The sequence below is a fragment of the Bubalus kerabau genome, chromosome 14 (genome assembly GCF_029407905.1).
Source record: "Bubalus kerabau isolate K-KA32 ecotype Philippines breed swamp buffalo chromosome 14, PCC_UOA_SB_1v2, whole genome shotgun sequence".
Classification (NCBI taxonomy): Eukaryota; Metazoa; Chordata; class Mammalia; order Artiodactyla; family Bovidae; genus Bubalus; species Bubalus kerabau.
Genome location: NC_073637.1, coordinates 57,428,389 through 57,450,212, shown reverse-complemented (window position 1 = coordinate 57,450,212; position 21,824 = coordinate 57,428,389). Strand labels below are relative to the sequence as shown.

Here is a 21,824-nt window from a genome sequence, read left to right as displayed (position 1 = left end):
TGTAAACCCAGGTGAAACATGTGGAAGTTCTTGGTTCACATAAGGCTGAAGCCTAGCATGCAGGATTTTGAGCAAAACCTTACTAGCATGGGAGATGAGTGCAATTGTCCAGCAGTTTCAACATTCTTTACTACTGCCCTTCTTGGGAACTGGGATGAATATTGACCTTTTTTAGTTCTACAGCCACTGCTAGGTTTTCCAAATTTGTTGACATCATTGAGCGCAGCATTTTTCATCTTTAAGGATTTTAAATAGCTCAACTGGAATTACATCACCTCCACTAGCTTTATTGGAAGCAGTGCTCCCTAAGGCCCACTTGACTTCACACTCCAGAATGTTTGGCTCTGGATAAGTGACCATACCATCATGGTTACGAGGGTCATTAAGATCTTTTTTGTACAGTTCTTTTGTGTATTCTTTCCATCTCTTCTTGATCTCCTCTGGTTCTATTAGATCTTCACCTAATTTCTGTCCTCTATTGTGCCCATCTTTGGATAAAATGTTCCTCTGATATTTCTGATTTACTTGAAGTCATCTCTAGTCTTTCCCCTTCTGTTCTTTCCCTCTGTGTCTTTGCATTGTTCATTGAAGAATGCCTTCTTGTCTCTCCTTGCCATTCTCTGGAACTCTGCATTTAGTTGGGTGTGCTTTTCCCTTCCTCCCTTGCTTTTTTTCTTTCCTCAGCTACGTGTAAAGCCTCCTCAGCCCACTTTGCCTTCTTGCATTTATTTTTCTTTGGGATGGTTTTGTTCACTGCCTCCTGACCAAATTACGAATCTCTGCCTACAGTTCTTCAGGCACTGTTTACGAGATCAAATCCCTTGAATCGATTCGTCACCTCCACCGTATATTCATAGGAGATCTAAGTCGTACCTGACTGGCCTAGTGTTTTTCCCTGCTTTCTTTAGTTGAAGGCTGAATTTTTCAATAAGGGGCTCATGATCTGAGCCACAGTCAGCTCCAGGTCTTGTTTTTGCTGACTGTATACAGCTTCTCCCATCTTTGGCTACACAGAATGTAATCAATCTGATTTGGTATTGACCATTTAGTGATGTCCATGTGTGAAGTCGTCTCTTGTGTTGTTGAAAAACGGTGTTTGCTAGGACCAATGCATTCTCTTGGCAGAATTGTTAGCCTTTGTCCTGCTTCATTTTGTATTCCAAGGCCAAACTTGCCTGTTACTCCAGGTATCTCTTGACTTTCTACTTTTCCATTCCAATCCCTTATGATGAACAGGACATCTTTTTTGGGTATTAGTTCTAGGAGGTCTTGTGGGTCTTCATTGAACTGATCAACTTCAGCTTCTTTGGCATCAGTGGTTGGGACATAGATTTGGATTACTGTGATGTTGAATGGTTTGCCTTGGAAACGAACAGAGATTATTCTGTCGTTTTTGATTGAACATGTGGGTATGTATCTTTTTGAGTTAGTTTTTGTTTCCCTCAGATAAATACCCACAAGTGTATTTGCTGGATTATATGGAAGTTCTGCTTCTGATTGAGGAGCCTCCATATTGCTTTTCATAGTGGCTGCACTAACAGGTTTCCACCAACAGCGCACTAGAGTCCCCTTCTCTACTTCCTTACGGTCACTTGTTTCCTGTCGTTTTGGTAACAGTCATCCTGACAGGTGTGAGGTGATAGCTCATGATGGTCTTGATTTGCATTTCCCTGATGATTAGTGACACTGAACTCCTTTTCATGTATCTATTGACCATTTGTATGTCTTCTTTTGAAATATATTCAGATCCTCTGCTCATTTTTTAATTGGATTTTTTACTTTTGAGTTGTGTAAGTTATTTTGGATATTAACTCCTTATCAGATACATGATTTGCAAATTATTTTCTCCCATTCAGTAGGCTGCTTTTTCATTGTATTGATGGTATCTTTTATTCTGCAGAAGCTTTTTAGTTTTATGCAATTCCACTTGTTTATTTTTGCTTTTGTGGCCTTTGATTTTGGTGTCAGATCCAAAAAAAAAACAAAAAAAACCATCGCTGAGACTGATGTCAAGGAGCTGAGTACCTATGTTTTCTTCCAGGATTTTTATGGTTTCAGATCTTATATTCAAGACTTTAGTCTGTCTTGAGCTACTGTGTATAGTGTGAGACAGTGAATGTGAATATCCTGTTTTGCCAAAACCATTTACTGAAGAAACTATCCTTTCCCCTTTGTATATTTTTGGCTCTTTTGTTGTAAATTAGTTGACCATATATGGGTGGGCTTATTTCTGGGCTCTCTAGTCTGTTGCATTGATCTTTGTTTCTGTTTTTATGCCAATATGATACTATTATGATTACCACAGCTTTTTAACATAGTTTGAAATCAGGGAGCATGATGCCTCCACCTCTGGTTGTCATAATTCATTATTGACCAGGGAATTTTTGCACAAACTAACACTTGTGGCTGGTGATTTTATTTTAGCTGACCAAAAAGTAATTTTTTTATTTCACTAACACTTTTGGGGTTATTACATTCAATAGTTACACCTGACACCTGTAAAGTTTTCTAATTTTTGTAAAATGTCTTTACTCTTCTACAAAAGCAGAGGAGCACTCTCCAACACTGTGAGAGTGTTTTTACTTTCTGTATCAGAATCAATCACTAAAGTTGTTTGTCATTTTGTTGGTCTAATGTTCACATTGTCTGAATCAGAACTATATTGTGAAGAGCTATCATCTTCTGAAACACTAGAATGTATGCTGCTCGGATGAAGTATCTGCATAAAATTTACTTAAAATTCTTCACACAAAATTTTGCATTGTGTCAATTCTGAAAATTCTATGTTTATACTGTATGTTAGACTGGAACAAAAACCTAATGGAGCAAAATGTGACCGTATAATGAACCCTTGATCAATTTTAAGCTCTACAATAATGTTAATCCCATCACTCTCTAAAACCACATTAATACATCTCCAGTCAATGATGTGTTGAGTGCTTTGGGTTTTTGAGGTTCTATATAAATTTCAGGTTGGCTCTATTTTTGTGAAAAATCCCATTAGAACTTTAATAGGGATTGAATTAAAGCTATAGATCGCTTTGAGTAGCAACTGCTTACAATCCACAAGCATGTGATACCTTTGTATTTATTTGTGTCTTTATTAATTTTGTTCATTAATGTCTTACAGTTTCCAGTGTACAGGTCTTTCATCTCCTTAGCTAAATTTATCTGTAATACTTTATTCTTTTTAAATGCAATTGTAAGTGGGATTATCTTATTTCTCTGATAGTTTGTTATTAGTGTACAGAAACTCAACAGATTTTTGTATATTGATTTTTCTATTTGCAACTGTACCTAAGTCATTGGATCTAAGTGTTTTTTTTGGTGGAGTCTTTATCAAGGCATCTGTAGACAGTATGAGTTTTACTTCTTCCTTTCCAACTTGGATGCCTTTTCTTTCACCTAATTGCTATGGGTAGGATTTCCAATATTATGTTGAATAAAAGCGTTAAGAGTAGGCATCCTTGTCTTATTCCTGACCTTAGCAGAAAAAAATCAAGTATGATGTTAGCTGTAGGCTTGTCAAATATGGCCTTTATTATGTTGAGGTATGTTCCCTCTAAGCCCACTTTGTTGAGAATTTTTATCATAAATGGATGTTGAAATTTGTCAAATGCTTTTTCTGTATCTATTAACTGTATAATTTTTATCCTTCATTAAATTAAAGTGGTGGATCACATTGATGAGCAGATACTGAATCATCCTGACATCTCTGGAATAAATCCCACTTGATGTATTGCTGAATTTCGTTTGCTAGTATTTTATTAAGGATTTTTGTATCTATGTTCACCATGGATACTGGCCTCTAAGTTTCTTTATTTGTGGTATCCTGGTATAGTTCTTGTATCAGGGTAGTGCTGGCCATCTCAAATGAGTTTAGATGGGTTCCCTCCTCTTCTACTTTTTGGAAGAATTTGGGTAGAATTAATTCTTTAAATGTTCACCAGAATTCATCAGTAAAGTCATCTGGTCCTGGTCTTTTGTTGGGAGGTTTTGGATAACTCTCTACTAGTAAATAGTCTGTTCAGATTTTCTATTTCCTCATGATTCAGTCTTGGTAGGTTATATGTTTCTAGGAATTTATACATTTTCTATGTTACAAAGTTGTTGGTGTTATAAATTGTTCATAGTAGTCTCTTATGATCCTTTTCTTTGGTTAATTTCTTGACTTGATTATCCTCTTTCTGACCCTTTCCACCAGCAACTCAAATTTTGTCTGTTCTTGTATGGGTTCCATCCCTGGTTAAATGTTTTTCAAATACAACAGCTCCACAAATCTCCCACCTACTTTTTTACTCAAAGAGCAACTTCACCTAGAAATCACTAGACTTTGTTTTTAACTTAACACTGTATTATTCTTAGCACTGAGACTATGTTTTCATACACAACTGATGCCTACTAAATATGCTGATATAATGAATACTGTTAAATGACTCCATATGAAAAACAAAAAATTATTTTATTACTATCATAGTTTATAAAATTCCCATTTATAATTTATAGTAAAATCAGTAAAACACAAGGTACTACATTCATAGCACTTGTATATACTTCATTTAAATACTAAAACAGTTTAAATTTATTTGAGTTTAAATGTGGAATTCTTGAAACATTTTGAGAAAACATGGCTTGGAATCACTGCTCTAGACCTATTACTCTCAACATAGACCAATATGCAAAAATATTTGGGATGAATAATCCTGATAGGTTTCAATTCAACATTAATCATGTTAAAAATAACATATACAAAGGGAAGAAAATTGATTACCATATGGAAATTTGCATATATTTATATATATAGTCATATGGTTAATTAAGCACCACATTAATCTGCCTTTTTCTTAAATTTAAGAGTATTTATGATCTTTGAGGTAAATTTTAAAGAAAACTTAAATCTGTCACATAACAAAAGCTTTTAATAGTTCACCATCTAAATAATCTTTTGTTTCTGTTTCATTGAATTTTACAATGATACTAAAAAGTTCTGGAAATATCACCAGTTTGTTCTTTGGTCCTGCCATACATTTTTTCCCCCGCTGTTCATGATCTCATGGTGCTTGATAGCAATCTGTCTCTTTCCTAGTATTCAAAGTACTATCAGGACTCGACTGTCACTACCAGTTCTTAGGCCTTTTCCAACCTTTGTATCAAATATCCCAATACTTCTCTCCAGGAAAATGCATTCTGACAAAGTGTTGAAACATGAATGCAATCCCCATTTTTTTCCTCCCTTTCTGTCTCTCAAACTTATTTTTCCTTCTTTCACTAAAATTTAATCCAGCCAAAACTTGTCTAGGTAGGCCAGGAACAAATGTTTCCGATCTTGTATCTCTTTTCTTTACTGTCTCATACTAATATCTCAATTCTCCTATTATAAAAGTTAATTTGACACTTATGAAAGAAGCATTCAAAAATGGTATATAAGTAAACAATTTCCCAGGTAAATGCACACCAAAAAAAATCCAAGAAAATAATGTAAGAAACTAAAATTCATGGCAAGACATATTTAATGTATAAATAGGATTACTTTTTAAACTGTAGAACTACAGGGAGAACTACAAGGATAAATTCTAATTTGTATGGTAAACTGTCATAGTAATGGCTTCCAGTGCATCATTCCACCTGCTATCTGTACCCTTGTATGCTCACCTCTCACACTGACTCTAAACTTGGCTACTTGCTTTGTTCAACTGAAGATGAGCAAATACGATGCAAGTACAGGCTTGATAAAAACTCTTGTACATTAGGGAATTGCTCTCTTGTAATGTTTTCTCTGTTATGGGAAAAAACACAGTCTAGCTTATTGGAGGAGGAGAGGCCATGCAGAACAGAGACAGTCAAATCACTGAACCATGAAAAATTATAAAATATCCTGTTTTAAACCACTGAGTTTTGGAGTGGTTTATTATATAGCAATGGGTAAGAGCTACACTTTGTAGAACCTATCATCTCTGTCTATTCTGTGGAAGACCAAGTAGATTTATAAAAGTTAAAGCTATACTTATTTTGAAAAAACACCTCAGGTCTCTTCGTCAAACTTTAACAATATTAGACCTGCTGTACCTGTTATATATCCCCCTCTACTCCAGCTATTCGGTCCATTTAAAATTACAAGAATGAACATGTTAACTATTATCCTGTTGGTATAGAAGTAGAAACTATATCAGCAGAGTACATGATAAATATTTTTGTTTAAACAATGAACTGTACATCTTTCATATAAAAGATGAGATTCTAGCCTGCTTTTTAAAAATTATACTTGCTAACATTATCTTTACATTTTTTACAGAAGCTGTTTTCTCTAAATTTGCAGCTTCATTCCATAGCTTTTATAGACCCATAAATTGCAAATATATTTCCAATATCCTTTAAAAAAATCATACAAGGTAATTTTATTTAACACAGTAAAACTTAACAGATAATAGCAAAACTGCTCAGCCTTCCAGCTACCATCGAATACTTTGGCAATACAGAGAAGCCAACATGTTGGAGTAATTAATTTTCTGTATTTACCTTTATTAAAAAGAGGTTTTTGGTAGTGAGGACAAATAATCTCTCATTTGTTGCTTGAAAGCCTAAAATAGGATCATTGGTTTCTAGGCTTGCTACTTGCTGCTTAGCAACCTGCCCTACTTGCCTGCCTTCCTTCCTATTGTAAAGTACGGTAGACATGGGCGTGGGCTGACGGTAGATGAAAACTCGTCGAAGGCACTCGCAAAGGGCTGCATAGGAGTAATTTGGAGCACAGGCAAAAAATTTTTTGTCTCTCTTCGATGCTTGGACATAGCCTGCCAAGAAATATGAGACAAAAAAAGAAAAACTATATATTAAACAGAAGGGAAAAAATGGTGATTTAACATTTACTATTTCATTAATTTTATTACAAATTGAAATGACTAAAAATTTACACCACAGATATTCAACAGTAGTTACATTCTGAACCATTAATGACTAGCCACAATCAATCTTTTCCAAATGGTGCAAAAATAAAGCACTAATTCCTAAGAACAAGTGTTTCATTCATTTTTTCAAGAAAAGCACAACATGGTTCCCATATAATTTCCAGAAATAAGTAAAAAATTCTAACACATGTGAAAATATCTTTAAATGACAATTTAACAAGTGGGTACATCAATCACAGAGATGGCATTATGGTATCTTTTTTTTTCTTACCAAATAAATGGGAAAATGTTTAGAGGATGTTATTACAAAGTTATTTCAGGAGTGTGTGCACAATGCATTCTCACTTTGTATATTATCAGTGGTATTTTTATAATCAACACCAACACTTTAACAGGATTTGTTGTACTTCACCTCTCAGAAGTAGAGCCTTCAGATCAAAACAAAATCAAAAAGAAAATTCAAATATCTAATTTTAAAATTCCATTAGGATAACCTTTGAAAACTAATCTTTGAAAAAACAATCTTTTAAAAATTTATCTTTAGAGCTTAAAAGGGCGTTTATATTCTAAAGTATAAATCAGCAATTTTCAGGTTGGTATATGATTACTGAATGAATGTTAAAACCTGAGAGAGGAAGTATAACATTAATATAAATTGAGACCTCACCAAACAATGAATGACCAGAGGAACCATGAGCATAGGCAGATCTATGCTGGTTTTTTAAAAATTAAGCAGGGCTTGAGGATGAAAAAGTAGAAAGACACAGACACCTATTTGAGAGCCTAGAATTAACTCTCCAGGCTAATCTTGCCAAATTAATGTATATAACATCTCAAGACTACATATCTAATATAATGTTGATTTAACTCAAGCATAACAGAATTCCACTAAACTAGGATTTATGGATACAAAAGAAGGATCTGAAAATTAAGATAAAATTTTCCTCTTACTTAAAAAATCAGGAATTTTAGTAGAAAGGCTAGAAATTATGTGGGTACATTATTTAATCAAACTATTTCACGTCATAAAAATCCATTTGGAGTCTGAATTAACCACTTTAACAGCCTATATTACTAACTATAAAGGACAACTGAAAAAATATTTTCTATAATTAGGGTTGTGCATATATAGCAATCAAAATGCATAGTTTTACTTCCTGCTGGCAGTTTAAAATAACCTTTCAATAAAGCAATAGCTGTGGTTAATTCATATAAAAAAATTTCTCCCACACTAATGTATTTTGACATTAAATCAATTATTCATAAGTCTACAATTATGTAGTTCAAAATGTTTCAAGCCCTACCAGTATTTCCCTTTTATCCTACAGAATAAATTTCATTTCTGCATCACCATTTTCCCTAAGTGTTTGCATTATAATGGCTCTGTTACACACTTAAGTTACATGAAAGATGTCTCCTAATGTGCTTTTTAACCTTAGAGCAATTCTATGATTACTGAAGACTTCTCTGAAGAAACCTGAATACAAGTTCCATGTAGGGTATTGCCAAGCCCTTGTTCATATTCTAATACTGTATAGCTTAGCTGGAATAAGCAAGTAATTGATCAGAATGATTCAGTTAAACACTCTGATTTCTATTCTGTGTTGATCTTCTGCACAAACATAAAAACAAATTAGTCCTACTGTTCCAAAAGTACTAACATTCATCAACTATGTACAAGCAACCAAATTATAGCACAGTCAATCCAACTGTAATTAGGACAGCTCAAATTTAAATAAACCAAAAAAAGAAACTTAGAAGAAAAAAAAAAGACTACTTTTTGATATAATGTCAAAGGTTGTCAAAGAGCTTGCTTATACCTAAAGCATTGAAGGTTGCAATATGCTCCCACATATCATCTTGTTTGCTGGACCGTGGCTGCCAGAGCAAGGCATCAACATCATGGCGCAAACAGAAGCAGGGCATTTCTTTAGGATCCACTATGACAGAGAAAAGGTACTGGTTGCTTCCAAGATTCACCTACAATTAAAAGTGACAAATAAAAAAATAATTTATTCAACAACAAATTATTGTAATTAATAATGATGACAACTGACACACAGAACTACACATCAGCAACTGTTCTAAACTTTTTTCATACTTAATCTCATTACCTCTTCTAACGCCCCTGGGAGAAATGTGCTCATGTTAAGTCTATCTTAAAGCTGAGGACAGTTAACTTGCCCATGGTCAGTCTGGTAATAAGCTATGCAGCTGACATTGAATCCAGAGTCCATGTTCTTAACCACTGCACTATATATACTATTTTCTCAACTGTTAGTAACTCATTTAAAACATAATATAAAGCACCAATTTTATAAGCAGAATATATTTTAAGCCACAATACAAATATGAAGTTTACAAATGCTAACTTGCAATAATAACTACCAAGAATGATAGCTACTATGATTTATGAGCACATTCTTTATGTCCAGGCATACTGTAAATATTAAGCTCAATAACCCACAAGGCTGTTACTCTCTTTATAGATACTTGGGAGAGTATGAGTTACCTGTTCTAAGCTACACAGAAAAACCACAATGCTGGGGTTCAAATTTCAGATCTGTTTACAAGTTATTAACTTCATACTGTCTATTTATAGTAAAATGTAAAGAATGTTTATTATGTTAAAACTTTTATGGCAATATTGATGGTTAAAGGAATTCATTTTAATACAAAAATTGAATTCCATCCATAGGAACACTTTTCTTAATGGAAAGAAGTTACAGTGCTATTTTTCATTACAAATACTGTTTACTAGAGTTAAAAATGCCTAAATAACAGAAATCACACCAAATGTAGATAACACAAAACACACAGAGTACTTATTAATACTGAATTGTTGCCATGGGTTTTAGAGCAGACTAGAGAATAAAATCGGAGAAGGCAATGGCATCCCACTCCAGTACTCTTGCCTGGAAAATCCCATGGATGGAGGAGCCTGGTAGGCTGCAGTCCATGGGGTCGCTAAGAATCAGACACGACTGAGCGACTTCACTTTCACTTTTCACGCGTTTGAGAAGGAAATGGCAACCTACTCCAGTATTCTTGCCTGGAGAATCCCATGGACGGGGGAGCCTGTTGGGCTGCCGTCTATGGGGTCGCACAGAGTTGGACACGACTGAAGCGACTTAGCAGCAGCAGTGCTTGTTTTCTACAGAAGGGGGACAGGCACCCAGGACTCACAGACCATTTCTTCTCTTTGCGTCCCTTTGCTCCTGAGAATCAATAGCTAAGTAAGGTCTACTTTCAAAGTCACCACCAACTAACTGGCCTTTATGTTACATTTTATCATGTTTTACTGTCAAATTCCATTTTTTCTGTAGCTTCAAGTGTATTTCTATTGCCTTCAGTTTTATAGCTTTCTATGATACATATGTTTCAGCAAATAGTTTGAGGATCTGTCCTGCCAGAAGTGACCAAATTATCCCTTATATAAGATCTGGATCCTTTAAATATACTCAAAACCAAGTATCCAGGAGTTTTTAAAACAAATTATAATAAACTAGTCTGATAATTTACTGTGAGACAAAACATTCCTTTTAAATCAGATGATTTAGACTTCTATCTTTATGTAGTAAGAGACTGTGAGTCTCAATATTAAAGTCTAGCCTTCCTATTCATTTTAAAGTCCAGTAATCCATACAGCTAAAAAAAAAAGTTAACACCATTTAAGATGTATGATACTTATTAGATTGTCAGCAGCCACGTTAGGAAAAGAAACTTATGTTGCAACTTTTGAATGGAATTATAAGAGTAGAGAAAGAACTGCATATAAACACTGCTTTCAAGGTAACACCTAAAAAGTGTTTTCATTTTTCTCATGGTAGTTATTGGAATCTCCTGATAACTATTTATACCTTTTACTCCTTTTTCTCGCCTCACTGCACTAGCTCGGAGTTCGAGCGTGACACTGATGAGGCGTAACGACGGCAGACACCGTGGCCTGTTACCGATCTTAGGGGAAAGCAGTCTTTTTTTTTTTTAACCAGGAAGTATGATGTTAAATCTAGGTTTTTCTAGGAGGCCATTACCTTCAACTCCTAGTTTGCTAAAAATTTAATGGATGCTAAGTTTTGTCAATTCTTTTCCTGCATCTACTAGAATGGTCAAATAGTTTTCTTCTTTAGTCTGATGATATGCTTATTTATGTTGATTGATATCTGAATGCTGATGAATCAGCCTTGAATTCCCTAAGTAATACTTGGTCATGATGTATTACCCTTTTTACTTATGGTTGGATTTCATTTACTAATGTTTTGCTGAGGACTTCTGCACCTATATTCATGAGGGATACTGTGTCTTTGGACTTGTACTGATGTGTCCATTTTTATTCCTGATATAGTAATTTGTGTTGTCTTTTTCCTTGGCTACTATTCTTTTGTTAAGTCTAAATGCCAAAAATAAACAACACATTCATACAGCCAGCAAAGAAGAGAAGCAAAAAACATACCCAGAGAGACTACAGTAAGCAGAAATCATAATATAAAGTATAAAGTGAGTAACAGGTATGAGCAGGAGAAGCAAATAAGACGATGATGTAATAATAACAGCACAGTACAATAGAGCAAGGGACACTTGGTTCTCAAGACAAATAGAACACCTTGTCATGAGAATTGTGTCCTATTTTCCTAAACAAAATTTCACTTCTCTTTTTTAGGTCTAACTTGCAAAGGCATTTGTTTACAGAATAATCGTCTATTTCTCTGAGATCTGAAGAGATTGTTTCCACTAGTCCATGTAGTCTCCACAGATGTTCCCAATAAATATCTATGACTTGAGATAATGAGAGGTCTTCTCTGCTCCTTGTAACCTCTAAAAGCCCAGACTAAAGGATTTTGTCCAAAATAAAAGGAAATCAAAATCAGATTACAAACTGGAGCAAACTAATTTTGCTAATAAGTTAATTAAGTGAATGAAAATGAAGTGCAAAAGTGTAAAGGTACAATGAAAATTACATGTACTATTATATGATGCTACAGAAACAAAAAAGTGTAAGTAGAAAATGTTTGAAGAACAACAGAGACATATCATTAATTTGAAGCAGCAGGGAAATAAGACATTATTTGGCATAGGCAATAACCTGTAAGAATCAAGAACAAGATGTCCAATTCAAAGGGAAAAATCTGCAAACTAGAATACTCAGCAAGATTATCATTTAAAATAGGAGACAGTGAATTTCTCAGAGAAGCAGAAACTAAAAGAGTACAGCAATACTAAAGCTATCCTAAAAGAAATACTGAAAGGTCTTCTCTAAATAGAAAAGAAGCAAGAAGATATAAGAAACAGGAAATCACAACTGGAAAGTAAACCGCTTACGCCAGTATAAAGATCAAACAGGAAAAAGCATGTATTTGTGAAAGTGATTATAAACACAAGGACGAGCAGAAGCATAAACAAAGATGTAAAAGATATCAAAATGGTAAAACGTGGGTAGGCAAAGGAAATGTGAGTGAGGACAGTAGGAAATGTATGGACAGACCTTTTTTTTAAGAATGTGTTTGAACCCACTGTCTAAAGCAATGGGAAATTATAGGAAGCAGTTTACATACTTGAAAAACAGGGTAAACATATATCATAAACATACAATAGATTCACAAAAACCAAAAACAGAACTACAACCATAAAATGAAAACATCAAATCACTAAAAGGAAAAAGGAAAGAAAAAAGAAACATAGAATCAACTGGAAAACAAAGTTTAAAATGGCAATAAATACACAGCATTCAGTGGACTGAATGCTCCAATCAAAAGACACAGAATGGTAGACTGAGTTAGAAAACAAGAGCCTACAAGCCTACATTATGCTGCATACAAAAGACCCACTTTAGGGCAAAAGAAAAAGAATGAAAGTGAGAGGATAGAAAAAGATATTTCATACAAATAAAAATGACAGGAAAGCAGGGTTACAATACTTATATCAAGCAAAGCAAATTTTAAAACAAAAGCCATAAAGAAGCACACTATATAAAGAAGGATACTACATAATGATAAAAGGATCAGGATCAATTCAAGAAGAGAACTTTATACTTGTCAGCATATATGCACCCAATATAGGGACACCCAAATACAGGAAACAAATACTAAGAGACATAAGAGAAAACTGATGGGAATACAATAATATCAATAGTAGGAAACTTTACCACCCCTCTCACATCAATGTATAGATCTTCCAGACAGAAAATCAATAAAGCAACGGATATCCTAAATGACACAACAGAACAACAGTTAGAGTTAATTGATATTATCAAGATCAGTTCAGTTGCTCAGTCATGTCTGACTCTTTGCTACCCAATGGACTGCAGCACACCGGGCTTCCCTGTCCAACACCAACTCCTGGAGCTTGCTCAAACTCATGTCCGTCGAGTTGGTGATGCCATCCAACCATCTCATCCTCTGTCGTCCCCTTCTCTTCCTGGTTTCAACCTTTCCCAGCATCAGGGTCTTTTCCAATGAGTCAGTTCTTCGCATCAGGTGGCCAAAGTATTGGAGTTTCAGCTTCAGTATTCAGGACTGATTTCCTTTAGGATCAACTGGCTTGATCTCCTTGCAGTCCAAGGGACTGTCAACAGTCTTCTCCAGCACCACAGTTCAAAAGCATAAGTTCTTTGGCGCTCAGTTTTCTTTACAGTCCAACTCTCACATTCATACATGACTACTGGAAAACCCATAGCTTTGACTAGATGGACCTCTGTGGGCAAAGTAATGTCTCTGCTTTTTAAAATGCTGTCTAGGTTGGTCATAGCTTTTCTTCCAAGGAGCAAATCTCTCAATTTCATGGCCGCAGTCACCATCTGCAGTGATACTGGAGCCCAAAAAGTAAAGTCTCTCACTGTTCCCACTGTTTCCCTATCTGCCATGCAGTGATGGGACCAGATGCCAAGATTTTAGTTTTCTGAATGTTGAGCTTTAAGCCAACTTTTTCACTCTCCTCTTTCACTTTCATCAAGAGGCTCTTTAGTTCTTCTTCCCTTTCTGCCACAAGGGTGGTGTCATCTGTGTATCTAAGGTTATTGATAGTTCTCCTGGCAATCTTGATTCCAGCTTGTGCTTCATCAAGCCTGGCATTTCTCATGATGTACTCTGCACAGACGTTAAATAAGCAGGGTGACAACATATAGCCTTGACCTACACTCCCTTGCTGACTTGGAACGTTTGCTGTTTATGTCCAGTTCTAACTGCTGCTTCATGACCTGCATACAGATTTCTCAGGAGGCAGGTCAGGTAGTCTGGTATTCCCATCTCTTTAAGAATTTTCCACAGTTTATTGTGATCCACACAGTCAAAAGCTTTGGCGTAGGCAATAAAGCAGTAGATGTTTTCCTGGAACTTTCTTGCTTTTTCAATGATCAAACAGATGTTGGCAATTTGATCTCTGGTTCCTCTAGTTTGTCTAAATCCAGCTTGAACATCTGGAAGTTCATGGTTCATGTACTGTTGAAGCCTGGCTTGGAGAATTTTGAGCATTACTTTGCTAGCGTGAGAGATGAGTACAACTGTGTGATAGTTTAAACATTCTTTGGCATTGCCTTTCTTTGGGATTGGAATGAAAACTGATCTTTTCCAGTCCTGTGGCCACTGCTGAGTTTTCCAGATTTCCTGGCATACTGACTGCAACCCTTTCACAGCATCATCTTTTAGGATGTGAAATAGCTCAGCGCAATTCCATCACCTCCATTAGCTTTCTTTGTTCATAGTGATGCTTCTTAAGGCCCACTTGACTTCACATTCCAGGATGCCTGGCTCTAGATAAGTGATCACATCATTGTGGTTATCTTTTTTGTATAGTTCTTTATGATGATCTTTTTTGTATAGTTCTTCTGTGTATTCTTGCCACCTCTTCTTAATATCTTCTGCTTCTGTTAGATCCATATCATTTCTGTCCTTTATTGTTCTCATCTTTGCATGAAATGTTCCCTTTGTATCTGTAATTTTCTTGAAGAGTTCTGTAGTCTTTCACATTCTATTGTTTTCCTCTGTTTCTTTGCACTGATCACTGAGGAAGGCTTTGTTATCTCTCCTTGTTATTCTGCATTCAGATGCTTATATCTTTCCTTTTCTCCTTTGCCTTTCACTTCTCTTCTCTTCTCAGCTATCGGTAAGGCCTCCTCAGACAACCATTTTGCTTTTCACATTTCTTTTTCTTGGGGTTGGTCTTGATCACTGCCTCCTGTACAATGTCATGAACCTCCGTCCACAGTCCTTCAGGCACTCTATCAGATCTAATCTCTTGAATCTATTTGTCATTTCCAGTGTATAACTGTTAAGGGATTTGATTTAGGTCATACCTGACGGTCTAGTGGTTTTCCCTTCTTTCCTCAATTTAAGTCTGAATTTGGCAATTTTAAAGATTAAAAATATTTTGGATGTAAGATATTACATCCAAAAAATACAGAATACACATTCTTTTCAAGTAGACATGGAACATTCTCCAGAACTGCCCATATACTAGGGTACAAAACTCAACAAATTTACGAGTATAAAAATTATCTCAAGCATCTTTGCTGACCACAATGGCATGAAAGTAGAAATCAACCACAGGAAAACAAATGAGGAAAAAAAAATTACATGGAGACTGAACAACATACTACTAAAAAAGCCCTGGGTCAGTGCGGAAATTAAAAAGGAAATAAATACCTTGAGACAAATGACAGTCAGAACACAACCATACAAAATCTATGGGATACAGCAAAAGCAGTTATTAGAATGGTTCTTAGATATAGGGCTTCCTAGAAATACAAGAAAAATCTCAAATAAACCACCTAACTTACCACCTAAAAGAATTAGAACAAGAACAAACAAAACAAAAGTCAGCAGAAGGAAGGAAATAATAAAGATCAGAGAGGAAATAAAATTAATAAAACCAAGAGTTGGTTCTTTGAAAGAGTAAACAAAATTGGCAAACTTCTGGCTAGGTTCACCAAGAAGAAATGAGAGAGAACCCACATAAAATAAGAAATGAAAGAGGAGAAATATCAACTGATACCGCAGAAAGACAAAAAACAAACATAAAAGAATACTATGAACAATTACATGTCAACAAATTCGACAACCTAGAAGAAATGGACAATCTTCTAGAATGTACAGCCCATCAAAACTCAATCAAAAAGAAATAGGCAATTTGAACAGACCAATCACAAAAGTGAAATACAATCTGTACTAAAGAAACTTTCTGCAAACAAAAGTCTAGGACCAGACAGCTTCACAGGCAAATTCTACCAAACATATAAAGAACTTCTACTAATCCTTCTCAAACTCTTCCAAGAAACTGAAGAGGAGGGAACACCCTCAAAGACATTCTATGAAGTCATCATCATGCTGACACCAAAACCAGACAAAGATACCACTAAAATAGAAAATTACAGACCAATATCTCTGATATAGATGCAAAAGTTCTCAACAAAATACTAGCAAACAGAAACCCACAATACAAAAAAGATCACACACCACAACTAAGTGGGATTCATCCCAAGTTCACAAGGATGGCTCAACATTTGCAAATCAATCAACGTGATATCAACCACATCATCAAAAAAAAACACAAAAACCACATGGTCGTCTCATTAGATGCAGGAAAAGGAAAGCATTTGACAAAATTCAACATCCATTTATGATAAAAACTCTTGTCAAAGTGGGTATAGAGGGAATATATCTTAACATAATAAAAGCTATTTATGACAAACCCATAGGCAATATAATACTTAACAGTGAAAAGCTGAAAGCTTTCAGCTTAAATATGTAACAAGACAAAGATACCCACTCTCACCATTTCTATTCTATTTACTCTTGGAATGCTTGGCCACAGCAGTCAGACAAGAAAGAGAAATAGAAGGTATCTAAATTGGAAGAGGTAAAACTGTTACTATATGCAGATCACATGGTACTACATACAGAAAGCTCTAAAGAGTCCACACAAAAAATTACTAGAACTGATAAATGAATTCAGCAAGGTAGCAGGACATAAGATTAACATACAAAAATTGGTTGCATTTCTTTACACCAACAATGAAATATCAGGAAGAGAAAAATTTATGGAATACTTTTTAAAATCACAACCCCAAAATAAAATACTTAGGAAAAAGCCTCACTAAGGAGGTGAAAGACTTACACCCTGAAAATTATAAAACATTAATAAAGGAAACTGAAGATGATTCAAAGAAAACAGATATATCTTACTGTTGGATTGGAAAAAATAGTATTGTTAAAGTGGCCATACTACTCAAAGCAGTCTATAGATTTAGTGCAATCCCCATCAAATCACCCATGACATTTTTCACAGAACTACAACAAATAAATTAAAATTTATATGAAATTATAAAATCCCCAGCAATTGCCAAAGCAATACTTAGGAAAAAAAACAAAGCAGGAGACATAACCCTTCCAGACTTCAGACAATACAAGAAAACTACAGTGATCAAAACAGTGTGATACTGGCAGAAACAGAGATCTACAGATCAATGAAACAGAATAAAGAACCCAGAAATAAACCCATATCCATAAGGTCAATTAATCTTCAACAAAAATGGTAAGAATATAAAACAGGAGAAAGACAATCTCTTCAGCAAGTGGTGCTGGAAAAGTTAGACAGCTGTAAATCAATGAAGCTACAACACACCCTAACTATGTACAAAAATAAACTCAAAATGGTTTAAAGACTTAAATATAAGACAAGATACCATAAAACTTCTAGAAGAGATCATAGGGAAAACATTCTCTAACATAAATTGTACCCATATATTCTTAGGTCAGTCTCCCTAGGCAGAAGAACTAACAATGGAAATAAACAAATGGAACCTTACAAGCCTTGCACAGCAAAGGAAACCATGAACAAAAGACAACCCACAGAATGAGAGAAAATATTTTCAAACAATACAACCAATAAGCACTTAATTTCCAAAATATATAAGCATCTCATACAACTCAGCAACAACAAAAAACAAAGAACCCAATTGAAAAATGGGAAGAAGACCTAAACAGACATTTCTCCAAAGAAGAAATACAGATAGCCAATAGACACATGAAAAGATGCTCAGTATCACTATTAGAGAATGCAAATCAAGACTATAATGAGGTATCATCCCATGCCAGTCAGAATGACCATCATTAAAAAGTGTACCAAAACACATGCCAGAGAGGATGTGGAGCAAAGGGAGCCCTGCTACACTGCTGTGGGGATCTAAGTTGGTGAAGCCACTATGGGAAACAGTATAGTGGTTCCTCAGAAAACTAAAAATAGAACTACCATACGCTCTAGCAGTCCCACTCATGGGCATATATCCAGACAAAATTATAATTCAAAAAGATATGTGCACTCCTACCTTCACAGAAGCACTATTCCCAACAGCCAAGACATGGAAACAACCTACGTGTCCATCAACAAGTGGAAGGATAAAGTTGTGGAACTCAGTCATAAAAATGAATGAAATAATGCCATTTGAAGGAACGTGAATGCAGTTAGAGATTATCATACTACGTCAAGTCAGAAAAAGAAAGACAAATACCATATGATATCACTTATATGCGACAACAAAAACTGCATAAATGATCCTATCTACAAAAAAGAAACAGACTCACAGGCATAGACAATAGACTTGCGGTTGCCAAGGGGGAAGGTGAACGGGGGAGGGACAGACTGGGAGTTTGAGGTTGGCAGATGCAAACTGTTACACATAGAATGAATAAACAAGGTCCTACTACACAGCACAGGGAACTATATTCAATATCCTGGAATAAACGACAATGGAAAAGAATATAAAAAATATATGTGTATAACTGAGTCACTTTGCTATGTAGCAGAAAAATCAACATTTCAAAAAAAAAAAGAGCAGATGCCACAAATCTCACTGAATTCACAACTCTGTTTACTTTGGTAGCTGAAAGTAAAATGGGACAGCAAATAAGAAAGAAGGAAAAGGATGTCTGTTTGGGGAGGACACTGTCAAAGGTAAGAATAGTATCCAACAACTTATTAGCAGTGGGAAAAAACAAATCATGCAGAACCAGAACTTCTTAACAGAGTAGACTGATACTACTTCGTGTAGCAGTAAAGAACCCAACTTAACATCCAATGCTCCTAGGGATTTTACTATATAGACATACACAGCATGGTAATTAATGTTCATTCTAATGACATTCAACAATCAATAAAATGTTACTTTCTCTTCAGAATGCTCTATGTAAGATTTTGGGTAAATAATAAATTTTCTAAGATTCCATTTTAAAAACAAGCCCTAAAGATAGTTTTAGCCTTAAATGAGAAGAATTAATTTATACTAGACAATTTATTTGAAAAGCTCATTCTTTGTTAATGCCAAATAATCTTATTGCCTTAAAAAAAACGCTCAAATTCATAAAACACTTTGACCAATAAAATAGACTTCCTAATTTCTTCTATTCTCATGTTTATTACAGAAAAGGTAGCATTTATCTTTGAAATACCAATGAAGATTACAAGAGTAGAATGATGGTAGAGAATCCACCTGAAATGCAGGAGACCTGGGTTTGGAGAAGGGATGGCAACCCACTCCAGTATCCTTGCCTGGAGAATTCTATGGACAGAGGAGCCTGGCTGGCTACAATTCATGGGGTTGCAAAAGAGTGAGAAATGACTGAGTGACTTCACTTACTCATTCTCTATAGAAAAGCTTGGAACATGAATTTCAAGTAGTCAACTGATTGTCTTTTTCTTCTCTTTGCAATTCTCTCCACTTAGCAATTAAAGACTTCTGAAAATCATATGTCAAAGTGAAGACATTTAAACAAGCTTTAATCACTGTTATTACCAAATTAAACTGGAAAGCAGTATTAAGGAAAAGGTTTTACCTATTCATAAATAATGTATCTCTTGGGAGGTCAGACCAAAAAGTTAATGACATGAAAACTTAATTCCAATTTCATATTCTGTACATAGAATAAATTACTAAAATTTACCCTGTTCTTAGGCTTCCCAGGTGGCTCAGGGGTAAAGAATCCATCTGCCAAAACAGGAGACTCAGGTTTGATTCCTGAGTTAGTAAGATCCCCTAGAGAAGGAAATGGCAACCCATTCCAGTATTCTTGCCTGGGAAATCTCATGGACAGAGGAGGCTGGCGGGCTACAGTCCATGGGGTAGCAAAAGAGTTCGACAAGACTTAGAGACTAAAACACCACCTCTGTTCTTATTCTTACTACCCATGAAGTATTGAGTTGATTTATATCTAATACTGAATAAGGAAAAACACTCCCCCCGTTTCTTTTTTCTCACACTACTACCACACTCAAAACATTTCTGACACAGATATTTAGGTTTTTTCACTTATCCAGCAATTCTCTGACACCAGGTGGGTGTCAATTAATTCAGTTCTGACACAGTCTATGTGGAGGTAGCATCAGATTCCACAGGTTAAGTGCTCAGTCCCATAAGACTCCCCTGCTCCCCCTACCACTCCACTTCAGATGCCAATCACAAATCCTAAGTTGCCACCTATACTTCTAACTGATTGACCATAAATCAAGAATTCCAAAGACCCTCTCCTTGGGTTCAATAATTTGCTAAAATGGCTCACAGAATTCAGGGGAACACTTATATTTATTAGTTTACCATAAAAGGATATGATAAAGGATAACCAAGAACATTCAGACAGAAGAGATGCACAGCAAAAGCTACTGAGGAAAGGAACAGAGCTTCCATCCCTTGTCAGGCACGCCACCCTCCTAGTATCTCCATGTGCTCAACTCAGAAGTTTCACAAGCTCTGTCTTCTTGGGATTTTTACAAACATTTCATCACATAGGCATGATCAGTCATTAACTCAGTCTCCAATCTCTCTCTCCTTCCTGGAGGTTAAGGGAAGAAGGCTACTGCTGAAAGTTCCAACCTTCAGATCTTGCTGTGGTCTTTCTGGTGACCAGCTCCCATCATGAAGCTATCTAGGAACCCACCAAGTACTGCTTCATTAGAGTAAAAGCCACTCCTATCACCCAGGAAATTCCAAGGGAATTAAGAGCAATGTTAGAAACCAGGATCAAAGACCAAAAACCTAGTGCTCTTATTACTTAGGAAATTACAAAGGTTTTAGGATCTCTGTACAAAGATTTTAAGATTTACTGATCTCTCACTGGGCAGAGATCAATCAATACTTTTTCATAGCTACATTATTTAATCCTATTTAATCTTCACTACCTGAGAATTCCCACCTTATGGAGGAAGAAACCTCAAACTCAAGTGGTTACGAGATTTAGGTTAAGAAGCTAATAACGTATATATTCTGCTTGGTCAGTTGTGTTGGAAAGTTGTACATGTGTGTTATGTCTAAAATCGATGTCTGAAAAGTACCAAAAGTCTTATAAAATCTTGACTTTAAGGCCAGTATGGCTTAATAAAAGTAAGCTAGGGGAAAAAATGGTAAAAAATGAGAGAGAGTCAGTAATGGAGAGCAATGACTTTTAACTATGGTCTCAATACTGGTAGCAAAGTCAATTTAGTTAGACCAAGAAAACAATTTTCTATTTTACTTCACTAAAAATAGTATGGAATAGAATACTAAAAAATATCTTGTACAATACAAATGGGGTATCCCAGGTGGTGCTAGTGGTAAAGAATCCACCTGCCAATGCAGAAGATGAGGGTTCAATCCCTGGGTCAGGAAGAGCCCCTGGATTAGAAAACAGCAACCCACTCCAGTACTTTTATTCATAAAATTCCATGGATAGAGGCACTTGGTGTGCTACAGTCCATGGGGGTCACAAAGAGTCAGACACGACTGAGTGACTACAGTATTACACTGGGCTTCTCAGGTGGCATAGTGGTAAAGAATTTGCCTGCCAACACAGGAGAGGTCAAGAGATTTGCATGGTGCCATCCCTGGGTTTGAAGACCACCTGGAGTAGGAAATGGCAACCCAGTCCAGTATTCTTGCCTGGAAAATTCCATGGACAGAGG

General features: G+C 35.6%; 1 protein-coding gene across 1 annotated transcript in view; it reads right to left on the bottom strand.

Annotated features, from left to right (window-relative positions):
• Positions 1-6,367: 6,367 nt before the first annotated feature.
• NUDCD1 (NudC domain containing 1) overlaps positions 6,368-21,824 on the bottom strand; it is a 92,192-nt gene continuing 76,735 nt past the window's right edge. The window contains exons 9-10 of the mRNA XM_055546417.1: positions 8,726-8,885; positions 6,368-6,791 (exon numbers count right to left, since the gene is read on the bottom strand). Coding sequence (XP_055402392.1) covers positions 6,499-6,791; positions 8,726-8,885 — 453 coding nt within the window. The 3' untranslated portion in view covers positions 6,368-6,498. The remainder of the gene's footprint in view (positions 6,792-8,725; positions 8,886-21,824) is intronic.